This window comes from Meriones unguiculatus, chromosome 9, assembly GCF_030254825.1.
Source record: "Meriones unguiculatus strain TT.TT164.6M chromosome 9, Bangor_MerUng_6.1, whole genome shotgun sequence".
Lineage (NCBI taxonomy): Eukaryota > Metazoa > Chordata > Mammalia > Rodentia > Muridae > Meriones > Meriones unguiculatus.
Window position 1 is genome coordinate 29,470,290 of NC_083357.1, and position 17,055 is coordinate 29,487,344.

Genomic DNA, 17,055 nt, shown 5'->3' on the forward strand with positions numbered 1-17,055 from the left:
ATATATTTAATCAGTTTCTGTCGATGATGGACATGATACTCATGATTGCTAAATTTTTTATTGGGTTTTTGTTTTTGACAGTGTCTCTAATGTCACCCTGCTGAACTTAAGTTGGTAGTTGTCTTGTCTAAGACACTTGAATGCTGGGATTACGGCCATGAGCCATCACCTGCAAGTTTGAACATGGAAAGAAAAAGAAAAACAATTTTCTTCGAGTTATGTGTTAAGGTCCAGACTAATTGCATCTGGAAAACCAATATTTTGGAGAGCAGAGCTGGCATTATGGAACGGGAATCAGGTTTACTGAAGGGCTGATTATCCCATTGAGAGGCTCAGACTTTAAAGCACCGTATTCGAGGGGCTCGGGAGTACAAAGGCTTTTCTAGACTGGAGTAGGAAGGCTAGTTCCTGACATGGATAGTATCTTTTACCAGGTCATCCAGGACATGTCACCTTTTCCCCTGACCCCAACCTCAAATGTTCAGGACATCACAATGAAATTGAGGTTTTAAAACAAAAGCCCTGGTTTGGGCCTCTCCACCAGGCTAGGCTTAACCACTGGTTCTAGCATGCCAATCAAAGAGCCAAGTGATGGTGAAGGGAGAGGAAGATGTATTCGCTGTGCTCATATTGGGAGGAGGAACAGATAAGGGTGTCTAGTGACTCACATCCAATTTTAGGTACTGGCTTGGGGTCTAGGCTTAAATAGAGGACAAAACAGCTGGGCATGGTGATGTACACCTTTAATCCCAGCATTCAGAAAGTAGAGGCAATGAGTTCAGCCTGGTCTACTGAGCCAATTCCCAGAAACCCACTAGATAGACACCCTGTCTCAAAAACAACAAATATACCCACAAACAAACAAATCCACAAACAAACAAAGATACACACATCATTGGCCCATCATTTTCTGCAAGTTGACAGAAAATTTATGAATCTGTTAATCACTGTCATTGTCTTAGGAGACCAATCTGGTTCCTAGATTGATCACTTCTGATCCAGGGTACAGCACACCCACATGAGGGTTGGTCTGTCCTATGAGATTTTTACTCTTCAGGTGAAAGGTGACCACAGGTTTAGGACAGTGACTTTTATCTTTCTGTGTTTTGCAACAAAGGGGCAGAGATAGGTTTAGTGAAAGAGTCAAACAGGAGTCTGACCAAAGGAATGGACAGACTCAAAACTGTAACAGGCCCCTGACCTTAGCATGACTGGGTCCATGCTGAAAGTGCCATTTAGGCCATAAAACTCAGTGCAGACGGCACTGCCTGCCAAAACAAAAACAGACTTAATCCATTAAAGTACAGAATTCTGGAAAAGTTAAATGTACTCACCTTGTTTTTTGGCTTCTGTAGTTCAGCTTCGTGTTAACTGTTCTTGTTAACTAAAGTCAGCCCAGGAGATGGGGTTTTGTCCTTAAAAGTTCACCCTGAGGAAGGCTCTGGGTGACACTGGGATCCCAAACACTCAATGTAGTCACCGGGTAGTTAACAATGACGCTTCATCGGTTTAAAACCCTAAGTGGTTATGGACACCCCACAATAAAAACTAAACAAAACACCAGAATTTCCTCCTGCTTTTAACCATCTTGTGAGTTCTAGTGAGAAGTCAGTTTTTTTGTTTATTAACATCAGTTTGTAAATGTCTTTCTTCAACATATTCCACCTCCTATGGTTCATTTTACTAGTGTTATTTATTTATTTATGGGTTTTTCTGAGACAGGGTTTCTCTGTGTAGCCTTGACTGTCCTGGATTCAGTTTGTAGATCAAGCTGGCCTTGAACTTACAGCAATCTACCCTCCTCTGCCTCTGCTGGGGTTATAGCTATGCACCCACTGTGCTTGTTCTCCTGTTCCTTGTAAAAATATGTCTTCTTCGCATAACTTTGTTCTCCTCCTGCATGCTAGGATTATGGGCACGCACAATCACACTCTCCATTTTTCCTACATTTTGTCTGTCTTGGTTTTGGTTTTGAGTCAGAGCCTCACTTATGCAGCCTCGGCTGGCTGGAACTCTCTATGCTGACCCAGCCACCCTTGGACTTGTGGCTATCCTATCGCCTTTGTCCTGAGTGATGGGACTATAGGCACCACACTGGGCTCTTTTCCTGGACTTTCTTAAAACATACGTATTTGCTTTTATTGCATTACATTAGGGAAGAGGTATTACAAAGGTCATTAGAGGTTCTTGGCTCTTTGCATCTCTAAGGATTATTTCTCACCTAACATTTTACTTACTTCTCTTTGGAGTTTAGAATGCCGTGCGGGAGGGAGAGGACCTCAGCCTTTCCTTAAGGATTAGCAGAAGGGCACAGGGAAGGAGGAGCCAAAGCTACTTCCCCAGAAGCCTGGGACGACCTTGCACCTACCTTTCCTCAATTTGAATTCCAATCAGATAACAGTCGGGTGCATTATCTGTTCTTACAATAGCCACTGTCTTTAATTGCTGCATTTAACCAACCATTATTGCAATTCCATAAGGAGGATTTCCCCAAAGCTTCAAAAAAGTTCTTACAGAAAGATGATTCACCTAAAGCCACAACTGTGAGCCCAGAAGGAGTCAGCTCAAAGGTGTCACACCGGAAGTTGGCAGGCTTCATCACTGATCTTAGTGTTACCTTTCTGTTATTGACATCAGACAGAGCCCTTACTGTATTTTTTTCAGAAGTGTTTTTCACACTGGGCCTAGCTCTAAGCAACTCCATTTCATCAGTAGTTTTGAACTCCGTGTTCAGCATGAGGATGACCTCACAGTTCATTGAACGTGTGGGTAGCACTGTGGTCTGTCCGCCCTCACCCACATAGGTAGCACTGATAAATGGCTTATTTCTGGGAGCAGAAATGGGGCTACCTATATATTTATTGAGGTCAACTGGGTGAAGGTACATGAGAATATTAAAATATTATCAAGGAATCAGGACTGAGAATTTACCGGATACACCAGACCAAGGAAAGGGTATGACTTCCTCACCTGAACCCCACAAAAAGATAGATACCTAGCATTGCAAGTGTGATGCTCCCCCAGCCCTCAGTCTGTTCTCTGACCACCCAGTGTGGATTAAGGACCAACAGAGAACTCCTGACTGTCCTGGAGGCTTTGGCTTGGCTTGATTTGCACTATTGATGTGGCCTACTTGATCCTCCTGTTTGCCTGTTAGGACCTGCTATCCCTCTACCCTCCTGACTGTTTGTCTGGGTCCAGTTCTTACCTTTTTCTTCTGCAGCTAGACTCAACTCTATAATGCAATTCTGACCCTGCAGCCTGAATCAGTGGCCCACAGTTTCTTTAGTTAGATCTCTAAAGCATGGTTTTTCATCCCCACAGAGAATCTTACATCTCCATCAGTTGTCCAACTTTTGCTTCTCAGGCTTCTCAGACCATACTAGCAACTTAACAGCACACCTGAAAAGCTCTAAAACAAAAAGAAATCATATCCAAAAAAAAAAAAAAGAAAGAAAAAGAAAGAAAGAAAGATAAAAAAAGTAGATGGCAAGAAATAACCAAATGTAGGGCTAAAATCAATAAAATAGAAACAAACAAACAACACCCAAAGAATCAATGAAACAGAGTTCTTGAGAAATTCAATAAGATTGCCAAAACTCTTATCGGAATTAATTAAAAGGTAGCAAGAGGGGGACAAAGCAACAGATACTGAAGAACTCTGGAGAATCATAGAATTTAAAAACCTGTACTCCACCAATTTGGAAAATCTAAAAGAAATGACTAATTTTCTTGACACATACCACTTACCAAAGTTAATTCAAGAAATCAAGATTAGCTAAGCAATTTAAATAGGTTTGTAACCTCCAGTGAAATAGAAACAGTTGTTAAAAGTCTCCCAACAACAACAACAAAAAAGCCCAGGTCCAGAAGGTTTTATTGCAGAATTCTATTAGAATTTCAAAGAACAGTTAAAGTCAACATTTCTCAAATTATTTCACAAAATCAAAACAGAAGAAACACTGCCCAATTCATTTTATGAGGTCACAGATATTCTGATAGCCAAAGTACACAAAGATTCAACAAAGAAATAGAATTACAGACCAATTGCCCTTATAAGCACACATGCTCATATAATAATATATAAATAAAATATTTGCAAAATAAATTTAAGAACTCATAAAAATGATCACCTATCATGATCAATGTAATCCACCATGTAAATAAACTGAACACCAAATGATCATCTCATTAAACAGAGGAGCCTTTGGCAAAATTCAACTCCTTTTCACGATAAAAGTCTGGAGAGATTAGAGATATGATACAGGAAACATACCTTATAGCAAGCCCATAGCCAACATCAATTGAAACAGAGAGAAACTCAAAGCAATTCTGCTAAAATCAGTATGGGACAAGAATGTCCACTCTCTCCAGATCTATTCTTACAGTATTTGAAGTCTTAGCTAGAGCAATAAGACAATTGAAGGAGATCAAGGGGATACAAGTAGGAAGGGAAGAAGTAAAATTCTTTATTTGTAGGTGTTAAGATAGTATACATAATGACCAAAAAAAAAAAAATCCAGCAGGAAACTCCTACAGTGGATAAACACATTCATCAAAATTGTTGGATACAAAATTAACTCACAAAAACCAGTAGCCCTTCTATATACAAATGACAAACAGACTGAGAAAGAAATCAGGGAAACAGCATCTTTTAAAAAGCCTCAAATAATATAAAATATCTTGTGGTAACTCTAACCAAGCAAGCGAAAAATCTGTATGATAAAAACTTTATGTCTTTGAAGAAAATATCAGAAGATGCAATGATCTCCCACGCTCATAAATCAGTAGGATTACTGATAAATCATTAGGATAGTAAAAATGGCCACCTTACCAAAAGTAATAAAAAATAACTCAATGCATTCCTATCAAAATTCCAAAACAATTGCTTCACAGACCTTCAAAGAAAAAATTTCAGCTGCATTTGTAAACACAAAAGTCCTAAGATAACTAAAAATGATCCTGAATGATATAAGAACTGAGGAAGGTATAATATATATATATATATATATATATATATATATATATATATTCTTGATTTTAAGTTGTACAAAGATATAATAATAATCATAAAAACAGCCTGGTATTTGCACCAGAACAGATGCATTGGTCAATGGAATTGAAGATCCACCTAGAAATCCACACACCCATGGACACCTAATTTTTGATAAAGAGGCCAGAAATACGAACTGGAAGAAAGACAACTTCAACAATGGTAGTGGTCAAACTGGATATCTGCATGCAGAAGAATACAAATAGATTCATACTTATCTCACAGAAAATAAAAATAAAAAAACCTCAACTCCAAATGGATCAAATACTTCCTCATAAAACCTGACACACTGAGCCCAATAGAAGAGAAAGTGAGGAATAGCCTTGAATGCAGTGGCACAGGAAAAACCATTCTGAACAGAACACCATTAGCACAGGTAGTAAGGTCAACAATTAAAAGAAAATTCATGAAACTGAAAAGCTTCTGCATGCCTTAAGGACATTGTTATTTGGAAAAGGCAGCAGCCTACATAATAAGAAAAGACAAAAAAAAAAAAAAAGACTTACCAACTACATCCAGATAAGGCTAGTATCCAAAATATATAAAGAATTTTGAAAATTGAGTATCAAGAAAATAACAACCCAATTTAAGAAGGAGATACAGTTCTAAACAGAAAATTCTCAATAGAGGAAACTCAATATGCCTGGGAAACCCTTAAAGAAATGTTCAACATTTTTAGGTATCAGAGAAATGTAAATGAAAACTACTTGGAGATTTTTATCTTATACCTGTAAGAATGTCTAAAATCATCAAAACAAGTGACAGCTCATGCTGGCAAGGACCTGGAGTAAGAGGAATATTCATGCATTGCTGGTGGGAGTGCAAACTTGTACAGCCACTATGGAAATCAGTGTGGCGGTTCTTTAGGAAGATGGGGAGTCAATCTATCTCAAGATCCAGATACACCATTCATTGGCATATATCTTAAGGGCACTTCTACTACCATGAAATTACCAAATAATGGGGAGACAGAGCCCCATACTGGTCATCTCTTGTCACCAAAGAAGATTGCAATATCAGATTGGTTAACATCCAATTGAGTTGTTGGCCAAAGAGCTCCCATTGGAATCTTAAAAGAACACAAGTTGTTGCCAAGAGAACAGGTTTCTCTCTACAAACTAACAGTCAGACTCTGCTTATGAAGACAACACCAACACAAATCATTGACCATGGAGAAACTGAGCTGGTGTCTGCAGACAGCCTTCATTGCTCTGTTCTGGGGTCTTTGGTACAGGAAGGTACTCTGCACACTATCAAAAAAGAAACCTAAACCTTGAGCCAGCCACAAACCCTTTGATCCACAATGGTGTGCTTAGAAATTATGCTAGTGGTACAATAGTAGCACAAACCTTGTGTGAATAACCAACCAATAACTGACTTAACGGACTTAAGGGACTCTGTAAAGTGGAATCCATACCTAACACTGCTTAGGTGACCAATAACCAGAGACTATGTACCTCAGGGACCTGTGGTAAAACCAAATGCTACTGACCTAAAAGAAGAAGAAGAAGAAGCAGGAGGAGGAGGAGAAGAGGAAAAGTAGTGATAAAATGACTCCTAATAATAGTCTGCTATACTCATAGATCAGTGCCTTGCTCAGCCATCATCAGAGAAGCTTTCTTCTGCAGTAGATGGGAACAAATATAGAGACCCACAGACAGACATTATGGGTGGTGTGTGTGTGTGTGGGTGGGGGGTGTCACATAACTCTCCATGGGATGTCTCCATTACATCTCTCCTCTTAGAGCTGGGAAAAGATGTAAGAGCCAGAGATGATGGAGGACACCAAGAAAACTAGGCTCTCTAAGTCAGCATGATGAAAGCTCATATGAGCTCCCAGAGATTGAAGCAGCATTACAAGAGTTCTTAGTGTGTGAAAGAGCAGATCTGTGATTCTTGTGCCTTCTCTTGGGTTCTTTCTATTGGTTTCCCTGGCTAACTTTGTCAACTTTGTTGTTACATGTTTTGCTGTAAGAGAGTTGAGAGCAATTTTTTTTTTTTTGGTGTGTGTATGTATGTTTGTATGTCTGTGGGAAGATATGTGGAGATATTTGTACATATGTGTGTGCAAGTGGAGGCCTAAAGGTGAGGCTGATGTCTTCCTCAATCACTCTCCACTTTTATTTGTTGAGGCTGTGTTTCTCGGTTGAACCTAGACCATGAGATGGGTCGTCTAGGTAGCTGGCTTGGTTGGGAGATCACTTTTCTCGGATGCCCAAGTACTAGGATTACAATTACTACAACACCTGCCTGCCCATCATTCAAGTTATGGGGATTGAACTTGGTTCTCATGCTTGCTGGGCAAGTGCTGCACCCAGCAGGGCACCTACCACATCCCCTTCTCCAATATAAAGGCTGGGGGATGCTGCTCAGTAGTGGAATTCTTGTCTCACAGGACTGAGGTCCTAGTTTAAACTAGTACAGAACACCAGCAGCAACAAAAGTCATCAATCAATCAATCATGATTCCTTTTCATTCTCTTTTCATTTTTCTCCCTCTACTGACATCTTGTTGAATTATACTTAGTGAGGCATTGGAATGATTCAGAAGAGCTCTTGACTTCTTCAGAATTCATTCAGAGAATGAATGACTAGGATCCTGAGTCAGTTATTTCTATTAGTCTCCATTTTTTTATCTATACAATGGGGACACTATACTACACTGTATAATTGGTGTGGTTGTAACACAATGAGTCATTTATAAAGAAAAAAAAAACATTTCTCACAGTTCTGAAGATGGTGGTGGCTAAGGTGGGAGGGCCTCATTTGGTTAGAGAGACTTCTTCCTGTGTCAACCCGAATCCGAAAAGCAGAAGGGCTCACCAGCATTTGTGAGAGGGCAAGTGTGGCATTCGCAGTTCCAGACCTTAGGTTAGACACATTGATCTGCTCATGAGCTCTTGAAACCCTTTCTCCTAAACAATCCATTTCTCAACACTACTGCATTGGGAATTACGTTTCCAGTACAGCTTTTTGGGGGACACAGTCAAGTCACACCAGATATGCTTTGTTGTATTGCGTGGATTAGAGATGAGACATGTGTGCAAAATGTCACAGTCTGTTAATTGTAGGTCTCTTCAAAAAGTAGCTGTTATTAATGGAAGCACACCTGCTCCTGGACGCGTCAGTCACCGGTGCGTGCTAGCTTACCCCGTATCTCTCTGGGAAAATCGGAACAAAAGATCTGGGACCCCAAGCAGGAACAGCCATCAGTTCACTCTGCTATTTGTTGTTGCCAGTGGGCAGGAGGTGAGTGTTTCCCTCCACAGTCGCGTTTAGCTTTTCCCAACTGAACCTTTTACGGTCTTTATTAACATCCTGTTTACAATAACGATAAGAAGCACGCCACGTGCCAAAAACCTTCACAGAGGGGCAGAAATGGACTTAATCTTTCAATGACCCTGTGTGGTGGAGACCTTCATCATCTGCACACGCACCGGACTGGATATTTGACAGGTGCCCTATACGGGTGGACACAAGAGCGAGAGGGGCTGTAGTATTGGGCCAGTGCATAGAGCACAGGAGGATGCAGCCAAGTGTACCCCGTCTTTTATAGAGCCCATCATAGTTATGCCTAGGAGAGAAACTTGCAGAGGCAGAGAATGAATGGGGCGTCGTCCTGTTTCCCTCCTACTTGTAGAACACGTGGAGAGGAGCCCACAGGCCTACAGGCGTGGTGACCCCACTCCACTCTGAAAGTCTGTAGAACTTCCGATCTGATAAACTGTGTTCCACTCTTAGCCTCGGTCAATTAAGCCTTTACAAAGAGGGGCGGGGCCTCCGAGAAATCGACCTTGGGGGCGGGGCGAAGAGACCCTCCCGAGCTTCCGATTGGGTAACGCGAATGTCTGTTCACTCCTCCCTCCGCCTGTCTCTGAGCAGCCTGGCCATTGGAGGCGGTCGCTCCAAGCCGGCCTCGGTGCCAAACAGGCAGGGGGCGTGCTGGGGGGGCGTGCCGGAGCGCGCCCCGCCCCCGGCCGCCAGCCCCGCCCCCGCCCGCCGGCCCCGCCCCCGCCCCGCCCCCGTCCCGGCGCGGCTGCCTCCTCCGCGCCGCGTCCTCCGGTTCTCTCAGTCCTCGCGGCACGCCGTTGCCTCTCTGCCCGAGAGCGCCCCGCGCCTGCAGCCCGTTCCCGGGGCCGGCGACGCTCTCCGAGGCCAGCGCTCCGCACAGGCTCGGCCTCCGCGTGCCCGTGTCGGCCGCGAAACGCGGCCTCCCCGAGCTCCCGGGCGGGCCATGGAGGCAGACGGGGCCGGCGAGCAGATGAGACCGCTACTCACGCGGGTAAGGAGCGGGGAGGCCGAGGCCCGCAGACAAAGGCGGCGGCGCGGCGGGGCTGCCGGCGGCCGGGTGGGCGGCTGCGCCCCTCCGTCGCCTTTGTGTGGCGGGGTCGTGGGGGCCGGCGGCCCGCGGCCGGCCCGGAGCCCCCGCGGACGCGTCCCGCGAGCGCGCGCGTGTCCGCCGCCGCTGCGCCCCTCTGCCGAGCGGCGGGGCCGAGCTCTCCCGCCGCGTGGACGCCGCCGTCCTTCAGCCCGGGCTGCCCCTCTTGCGCCCGAGTCGGACCGGCCGTCGGTGCCAGCGCTCTGTGCCGTGCTGGGTCGCAGGCCCAGGAGAAGGACCGTGGGCCGAATGCTCTCCCCGGGCCCCATAGAAAGAGGAAGGACCGAGGGAGACCCCAGTGCCCTGCGCCGCGCGTCCGCAGCCCCGCAGCCCCCGCTTGCCCGGGGAGACTAGCCAGCCGCTTGAATAGGGTGGACTTGCAGGAAGGTCTTCTCCTTTAGACGGGGCAAGTGGCCCGTTCTCCAGAAGCAGGAACGCATATGTGCCCCAGAGAGGAAACTGCCTCCTTTCATAGGCTATGACTCAAAGGATGGGGTGGTATTAATTTTCCTACTTCGAATTTTTACTAGCGAAAGGAGAATATTTACTCTGACCAGCGAAAGGGAAGGGAAGGGAAGGTTGCAGGGATAAATTTTCCAGTCTTTTCACGGCCAGGAAAACGACTTTTCTTTTTTTTTTTTTAACTTAGAATTTTTCTTAATATCTGTTTCCCACGATAATTTTAAGATTATTGTGGAGGCTTTGGGCAGTGGTCGTTCATTACTCCACAGTATTCAAATATAAGCTCTTTAAATACAAAGGAGAGCTTGAGTCTTGAGACAGTGAAGATCGGTAGTGGTTATAGGTATATGATGGGTCACAGTGATGGAGCACTGGAAACTCCTAAGGATTTTCTTTGTGGCCTTTGAATGAACCTTCAGGACCTTCTCCAAGAGTATCCGTCAAATACATTGTTGCTTATTCTTCAGCTTATTTGCACCTAAACAGTGCTGGGCAAAAATCATGTATTCTCAAACTGCTATTTCCATTCATTCATTTGGTCATTCATTCTTTTCGTTCGTTCGTTCGTTCATTCGGAGCAGTAACTTACTGAGAATCTATTCTATAGTGTCCAGAGTAGAACCAGCTTTTCCCTAATAGTAGCTTCATTCAGAGGTGTGTGGGTGTGGTTGTGTGTCTACATCAAGGCACAGGACGGGACAAACAGGTGGCAAAAAACTCTCAGTTATGGTATTAGTGGCATGATAGGAGAATATTTTGGAAGGTGATATTCCCTAAATCTTTTGGAGGATAAAATTTGGCAGTAGTAAACTTACAGACGTTAATAATAGAAATAAAATCCAGTAAGCTTCCAGCCCAAAAGAAGCAGTGAAAATAAAGTAATGGCGCCTACTCTGAATTCTGACAAGCAGGACGTGCTCACTTTAAGTGAAAAATCATAAAAATAAGATACTCTGATATCTGTTAGTTATAACTCCTTCCTCCCTCCCTTCCTCCCTCCCTTCCTTCCTTCCTTCCTTCCTTCCTTCCTTCCTTCCTTCCTTCCTTCTTTCCTTCTTCCTTCCTCCCTCCCTCCCTTTCTCCCTCCCTCCTTCCTTCCTTCCTTCCTTCCTTCCTTCTTCCTTCCTTCCTCCCTCCCTCCCTTTCTCCCTCCTTCCTTCCTTCCTTCCTTCCTTCCTTCCTTCCTTCCTTCCTTCCTTCCTTTTTTTTTTGTTTTTTAAAAAATTTTTAGACAGGATCCACATTGTCCCGCAGGTAGGTCCCAAAGGTACTGCAATCCTTCTGTCTTAGCCACACTAGTGCTTGAATTCCAGGCATGAGCCACTATGCCCAACTCTCAGTTATAATTTTTACCACAGGTAGACTGTTGGACCAGTCAAAAGACTAGACTAAAATTGACATTTATGTACTGCTGTTTGTAATTATGTAAAAAATTGAGCGGCCATGAAGTTGGTGGCCATTTATATTACTCTGAAAATGGAGCCCATCCTTTCATAATTTAGTGTTCTTCTCCTTCAATTATGATTTTCGTTGACCATAGCATTGGAAAAAAAAAACTTTTATCTTGCATTTATCTTTTGTTTTGAAGTATTGAACAGGGTGAGGGGGGAGATCACAGATACTAGGCTTGTGCCACCATGCCTGGTTGCAGCTTTTGTTTTGCTTTAATAAAATGTCACCATTGTAGCTATCACCTGAAATTTTGGGTAAGTAGATTTTTTTGTTTGTTTGTTATATTTTGTAGTGTAGGTTATAACAAATATCACTAGTTCTGTAGTGTTAGTAAATAAACCTACTTTTGAGCATTTTGGGAAAGTCCAATGAAACACTTGTTTCTGTGATTTCTCTCATTTTTAGGCTTTATTTATTTATTTATTGGCAAGACCACCCCCGACCCTCCGTGTGTTTGAGACTGATTTTGAATTCATCACATAGCCCAGACTGGCCTCAATGTTGCAGCAACCTCCTGTTTTAACCTCAAATGCTGCAACTATAGGAATTTTCTACCTCACCCAGCTTCACGTTATAGATCTCATGGATACTGGGTACTAGAAAATAGACAACCAGATAGATGGTCCTGTCTTGAGTGAGTTTATTTTGGCATGTTGGGTGAACACACTGATAACCTTTACATTCCATTTGTGAATGCTAGTTAAAATATTTCATGATTCTATTTGAATAATTCTTAAAAAAAATAAGTGTTAGGATAAATGGAATACAACTCAAGTAACCTAGTTTTTTTAGTCTGTCAGTAGCCTCCTTTTGGGGAACTGTGGGTTGCTACTGACAGGTTTTTAGGTATATGGCACCTTTTTTGATTTATTCTTGGTAGTCTGAGGCTATACTCCATGGATTTGTGACAATAAAGGAAAGGGCAGTATGGGTATCAGCTGTTCAAGTGAAACTAGACTTGGATTGGAGGACTGTTGTGTCTGTTACTGAGACCAGGTGATGGCTTCTTTAAGAGAGTAGCCATCACAGGTTTTCTTTTGCTCAAGCAAAGGATGTAAACATTAGCATGCTTTTATACTAAGCCCTCATTAGTTGAGTAGGTTAAATCTGAAAGCCAAAGTACCCTAACACTGGAGGAATCTAGTATAACATTTTAGTGGCATGTGGTGTGCTAGCCAATATATATTTAAACTTTGGTAGCTACTTGTCAACATCCTGTAACGGGTTGCTTTTCTTCCTCTTTCTCTCTTCTTTCTTACTCTGTCTTACCACACAAATAAGATCTTAAAGCGGATAGGATCTGCAGCTACAGAAAGGGCCGTTTGTGTAAAGAAGCATACTGGCGGTTTATAAGGTTAATTTTATGGGTTAGTTATAGATAAACATTCTCTTTTTTTACGTGTGTGCACATATGCATGTGTGCGGGGGAGTGAAGAGGGTTGAACAAAAGAACAAGAACAGGTAGAAGCCAGTTTCTAGTGTGGAAATCAGTTGTAACTCATCGTCTTTCCTCCATACAGCTAGGGTAATAGACATGCACCATTTTCCTTTCTAAAGTTACCATTCTTTTGTGCATTCAGTATTGTTCAATTTTGCAGTAGAATGTAGCAATAAAAAGAGTACATTTTTATTAACAATAAGATTTGCACCTGCTTGCTTCACCAGAGAGCATCACCTTTTTTTTTTTCCTGAGATGTAACAACTTGAAAAAGTTTAGAACTATTTGTGTCTTTGGTGATGCTAAGCTTCCAGGGGCTCTGTGACTGACATTGTGATACAGGCTGCAGCAGTGCTGTGGGCTGGAAGACTAGAAGAGGGCTAGGTTGGGCTATAACAAGAGTAGATTAGGACATTATGTGACTAGGATATAGATTTGATTTTTATCTGGAACTGATACTCTTTGAATTTTTTTGTTTTTGTTTTGTCTGTTTTCCTTTTTTTAATTTTTATTTTTTTACATTAATTACAGTGTATTCACTTTGTAGCTGAGCTGTAACCCCCTTCTTCATTCCCTACCATTCCCACCTTCCTTCCCTCATTTCGTCTACAAGGCAACTGATAGGGGAGGTTCTCCTCCCCTTCCATCTGACCCTAGCCTAACAGGTCTCATCAGGACTGACTGCATTGTCTTCTTTGTGGCCAGTAAAGGCAGCTCCCCTCTCAGGGGTAGGTGATCTTATAAGTGGATATTTGACATATACTATAGGATAAACATACTAAAAGCTGTATACCTAAAGAAGATAATCAAGAAGGAGGACCCTGGGTAAGAGGATACAATCCTCACTCAGAAAGGCAAATGGGATGGACATCAGAAGAGGGAGAAAATAGGAAACAGGACAGGAGCCTATCACAGAGGGCCTCTGAAAGACTCTACCCAGCAGTGTATCAAAGCAGATGCTGAGGCTCATAATCAAACTTTGTGCAGAGTACAAAAGTACCCATGATTACTAGCAAGGGGGAGACAGAAAGACCTTGAAGGGACAGGAACATCACAAGGAGAGCCACAGAACTAAAAAATCTGGACACAAGTCTTTTCTGAAACTGATACTCCAACCAAGGACCATACATGGAGCTAACTTAGAAACCCGGCTCAGGTGTAGCCCATGGCAACTCAGTCTCCAAGTGGGTTGTCTAGTAAGGGGAACAGAGACATGAAGTCAGTGGCTGACTTTGAATTTTAATGAATTTAATGAAGCACTTTTTCCCCCTCTACAGTATAGAACTGAAGAATTACAGCATATTGACAAACTGCATTAGTGTTTTAAATACTTTATTTTTTCTTGTACAGAGAATGTTCTGTGGAGTAATGCCATTTACTTGTCATTCTGTTCACATTTCCGTGGAGATCTTCCTCTGGCTGTGGGTTCCAAGATTGTATTACTTATTTTCTACCAGACTGCCCAATTTAAGAAGCTATTTTGTATTATTTCTGATGAGGAACATAAAGATGTACCTTGAAAGTAGATTGACACTTACAAGATACCTCTTTGATTAGGAAGGACTGTGGAATGGTTTCAAAAGAGAAAATATGTAAAGGGAAGGGTAATAGAAGCTTTTTTTTATTACAACTTTCTATAACATAATAACTTGGTGTGCTTGTATTTTGTATACTTTTATATGCACAGTTTTTCCTACTTAATATTTAAAAATATTAAAACAAATTTTTGAGACAATTCTTGCCTAGGATTGCTTGGTATTCACTCTGCAGCTCAAGCTGGCCTTGAAAGTTTAGTCTCCTTCTAACCTCTGCCTCCTCAGTACTGGGATTACAAGTGTGTGTTGGTACGTTAGCTTACACGTATTCTTTATTTTGGGGAAATACTAAAAGTATACAGAATCTTCTTTTACTTTAAAAGACATGCAGCGTGTTCCTCATAGAACTATAGATGTTGTTGGTAAAAGTCTTCTAGGAAACATAGCTTTTAATTTAAAGATAAGGTTTTAAGGGTCTTAGTATGTAGCCCTGTTTGGCCTATATAGACCAGGCTGTCCTTGAACTCCAGGATCGCCTGCCTCCTGATTCAGGGCATGTGTCACCATGCCCAGTAGAAACAAATTTTTGATGTACAATAATTTTATAGTTTACTATGAAGATTTTAATTTGATTTGGAAAATATCTTTTAAATTAGCACTTTTAAGTATTGGTATGGTTGACTGGTGTTTGGGCAGAGGGGAGAACAGGAAATTGAGGGGAAGACAAGTATCAGTATACTATATAGAGAGTATGAATGCGTGTGGACACTTTTTTAATTAATTAATTAATTTGTTTATTACAGTTTATTCACTTTGTATCCCAGCTGTAGCTCCCTGCTTCATCCCCTCCCAATCCCACCCTCTCTCCCTCTTCTTCTCCTATGCCCCTCCCAGTCCAGTGATTGGGAGGTCCTTCTCCCCTTCCATCTGACCCTAGTCTATGATGTCTCATCAGGACTGGCTGCATTGTCTTCCTCTGTGGCTTGGTAAGCTTGCTCCCCACTCGGGGAGGTGATCAAAGAGCCAGCCCCTGAGTTCATGTCAGAGACAGTCCCTGTTGCCATTACTAGGAAACCCACTTGGACACTGAGTGTCATAGGCTACATCTATTCAGGGGTTCTAGGTTATCACCATGCATGGTCCTTGTTTGGAGTATCATCTCAGAAAAGACCCCTGTGCCCAGATTTTTTGGTTCTGTTGCTCTCCTTGTGGAGCTTTAGTCCTCTCCTTGGCTTTCTATCTCCCCCTTCTTTCATAAGATTACCTGCACTCTGCCCAAAGTTTGGCTATGAGTTTCAGCATCTGCTTTGATACACTGCTGGGTAGAGTCTTTCAGAGGCCCTCTGTGGTAGGCTTCTGTCTTCTTCCCTGTTTTCTCCCTCTTCTGATGTCCATCCAGTTTGCCTTTCTGAATGGAGATTGAGCATCTTACACAGGGTCCTCCTTGCTTAGCTTCTTTAGGTGTACAGATTTTAGTATGATTATCCTATATTATATGTCTAATATCCACTTATGAGTGAGTATATACCATGTATGTCTTTCTGCTTCTGGGGTACCTCACTCAGGATGATCTTCTCTAGTTCCCACCATTTGCCTGAGAATTTCATGATATCCTTGTTTTTAATTGCTGAGTAGTAGTAGTAGTATTGTGTAAATGTACCACAATTTCTGTATCTTTTCCTCAACTGAGGAACATCTGGGTTGTTTCCAGCTTCTGGCTATTACAAATAAAGCTGCTATGAACATGGTTGAGCAAATGTCCTTGTTGTATACTTGAGCATAGTTTGGATATATGCCTAGGAGTGGTATAGCTGGGTCTTGAGGAAGCACTATTCCTAATTGTCTGAGAAAGCGCTAGATTGATTTCTAAAGTGGTTGTACAAGTTTACATTCCCACCAGCAGTGGAGGAGGGTTCCCCTTTCTCCACATCCTCTTCAGCATGTATTGTCCTTGAGTTTTTGATCTTAGCCATTCTGATGGGTGTAAGGTAAAATTTCAGGGTCATTTTGATTTGCATTTCCTAGATGACTAAGGATATTGAGCATTTCTTAAAGTGTTTCTCTGCCATTCAATATTTCTCTATTGAGAATTCTCTGTTTAGCTCTGTTCCCCATTTTTTAATTGGATTACTTGATTTGTTGCTGTTTAACTTCTTGTTTCTTTATATATTCTGTGTATTAGCCCTCTGTCAGATATAGGGTTGATGAAGATCTTTTCCCGATCTACAGGCTGTGGTTTTGTTCTGATGACAGTGTCTTTTGCTTTACAGAAGCTTTTCAGTTTCATGAGGTCCCATTTATCGATTGTTGCTCTTAGAGCCTGTGCTGTTGGTGTTCTGATCAGGAAGTTGTCTCCTGTGCGAGAGTTCCAGGCTATTCCCCACTTTTTCTTCTAACAGGTTTAGTGTATCTGGTTTTATATTGAGGTCATTGACTCACTTGGACTTTAGTTTTTTTCAGGGTGATAAGTATGGATCTATTTGCATTTTTCTACATGTAGACATCCAGTTAGATCAGCACCATTTTGTTGAAAATGTTTTTTTTCCATTGTATGGTTTTGGCATCTTTGTCAAAAATCAGGTGTGGGTTTATTTCTGGGTCTTCTATCCATTGATCCACCATTCTGTTTCTATGCTAGTACCATGCAACAGTTTTTATTACTGTTGCTCTATAGTACAGCTTGAGATTAGGGATGAAGATACCTCCAGAAGATTTTTTATTATAGAAAATTGTTTTAG

General features: G+C 42.1%; 1 protein-coding gene across 5 annotated transcripts in view; it reads left to right on the forward strand.

Moving 5' to 3' along the window:
• The first annotated feature begins 9,086 nt into the window (after positions 1 to 9,086).
• The window catches only part of Slc4a7 (solute carrier family 4 member 7), a 101,485-nt gene continuing 93,516 nt past the window's right edge, over positions 9,087 to 17,055 (forward strand). For 2 of the 5 annotated variants that reach the window (XM_060390985.1, XM_060390986.1), the window contains exon 1: positions 9,097 to 9,334. In XM_060390985.1, the coding sequence (XP_060246968.1) occupies positions 9,287 to 9,334 (48 nt within the window). In that variant the 5' untranslated portion in view covers positions 9,097 to 9,286. Of the gene's footprint in view, positions 9,335 to 17,055 lie in introns of all 5 variants that reach the window. The other 3 variants (XM_060390988.1, XM_060390987.1, XM_060390989.1) reach the window with 3 other exon arrangements.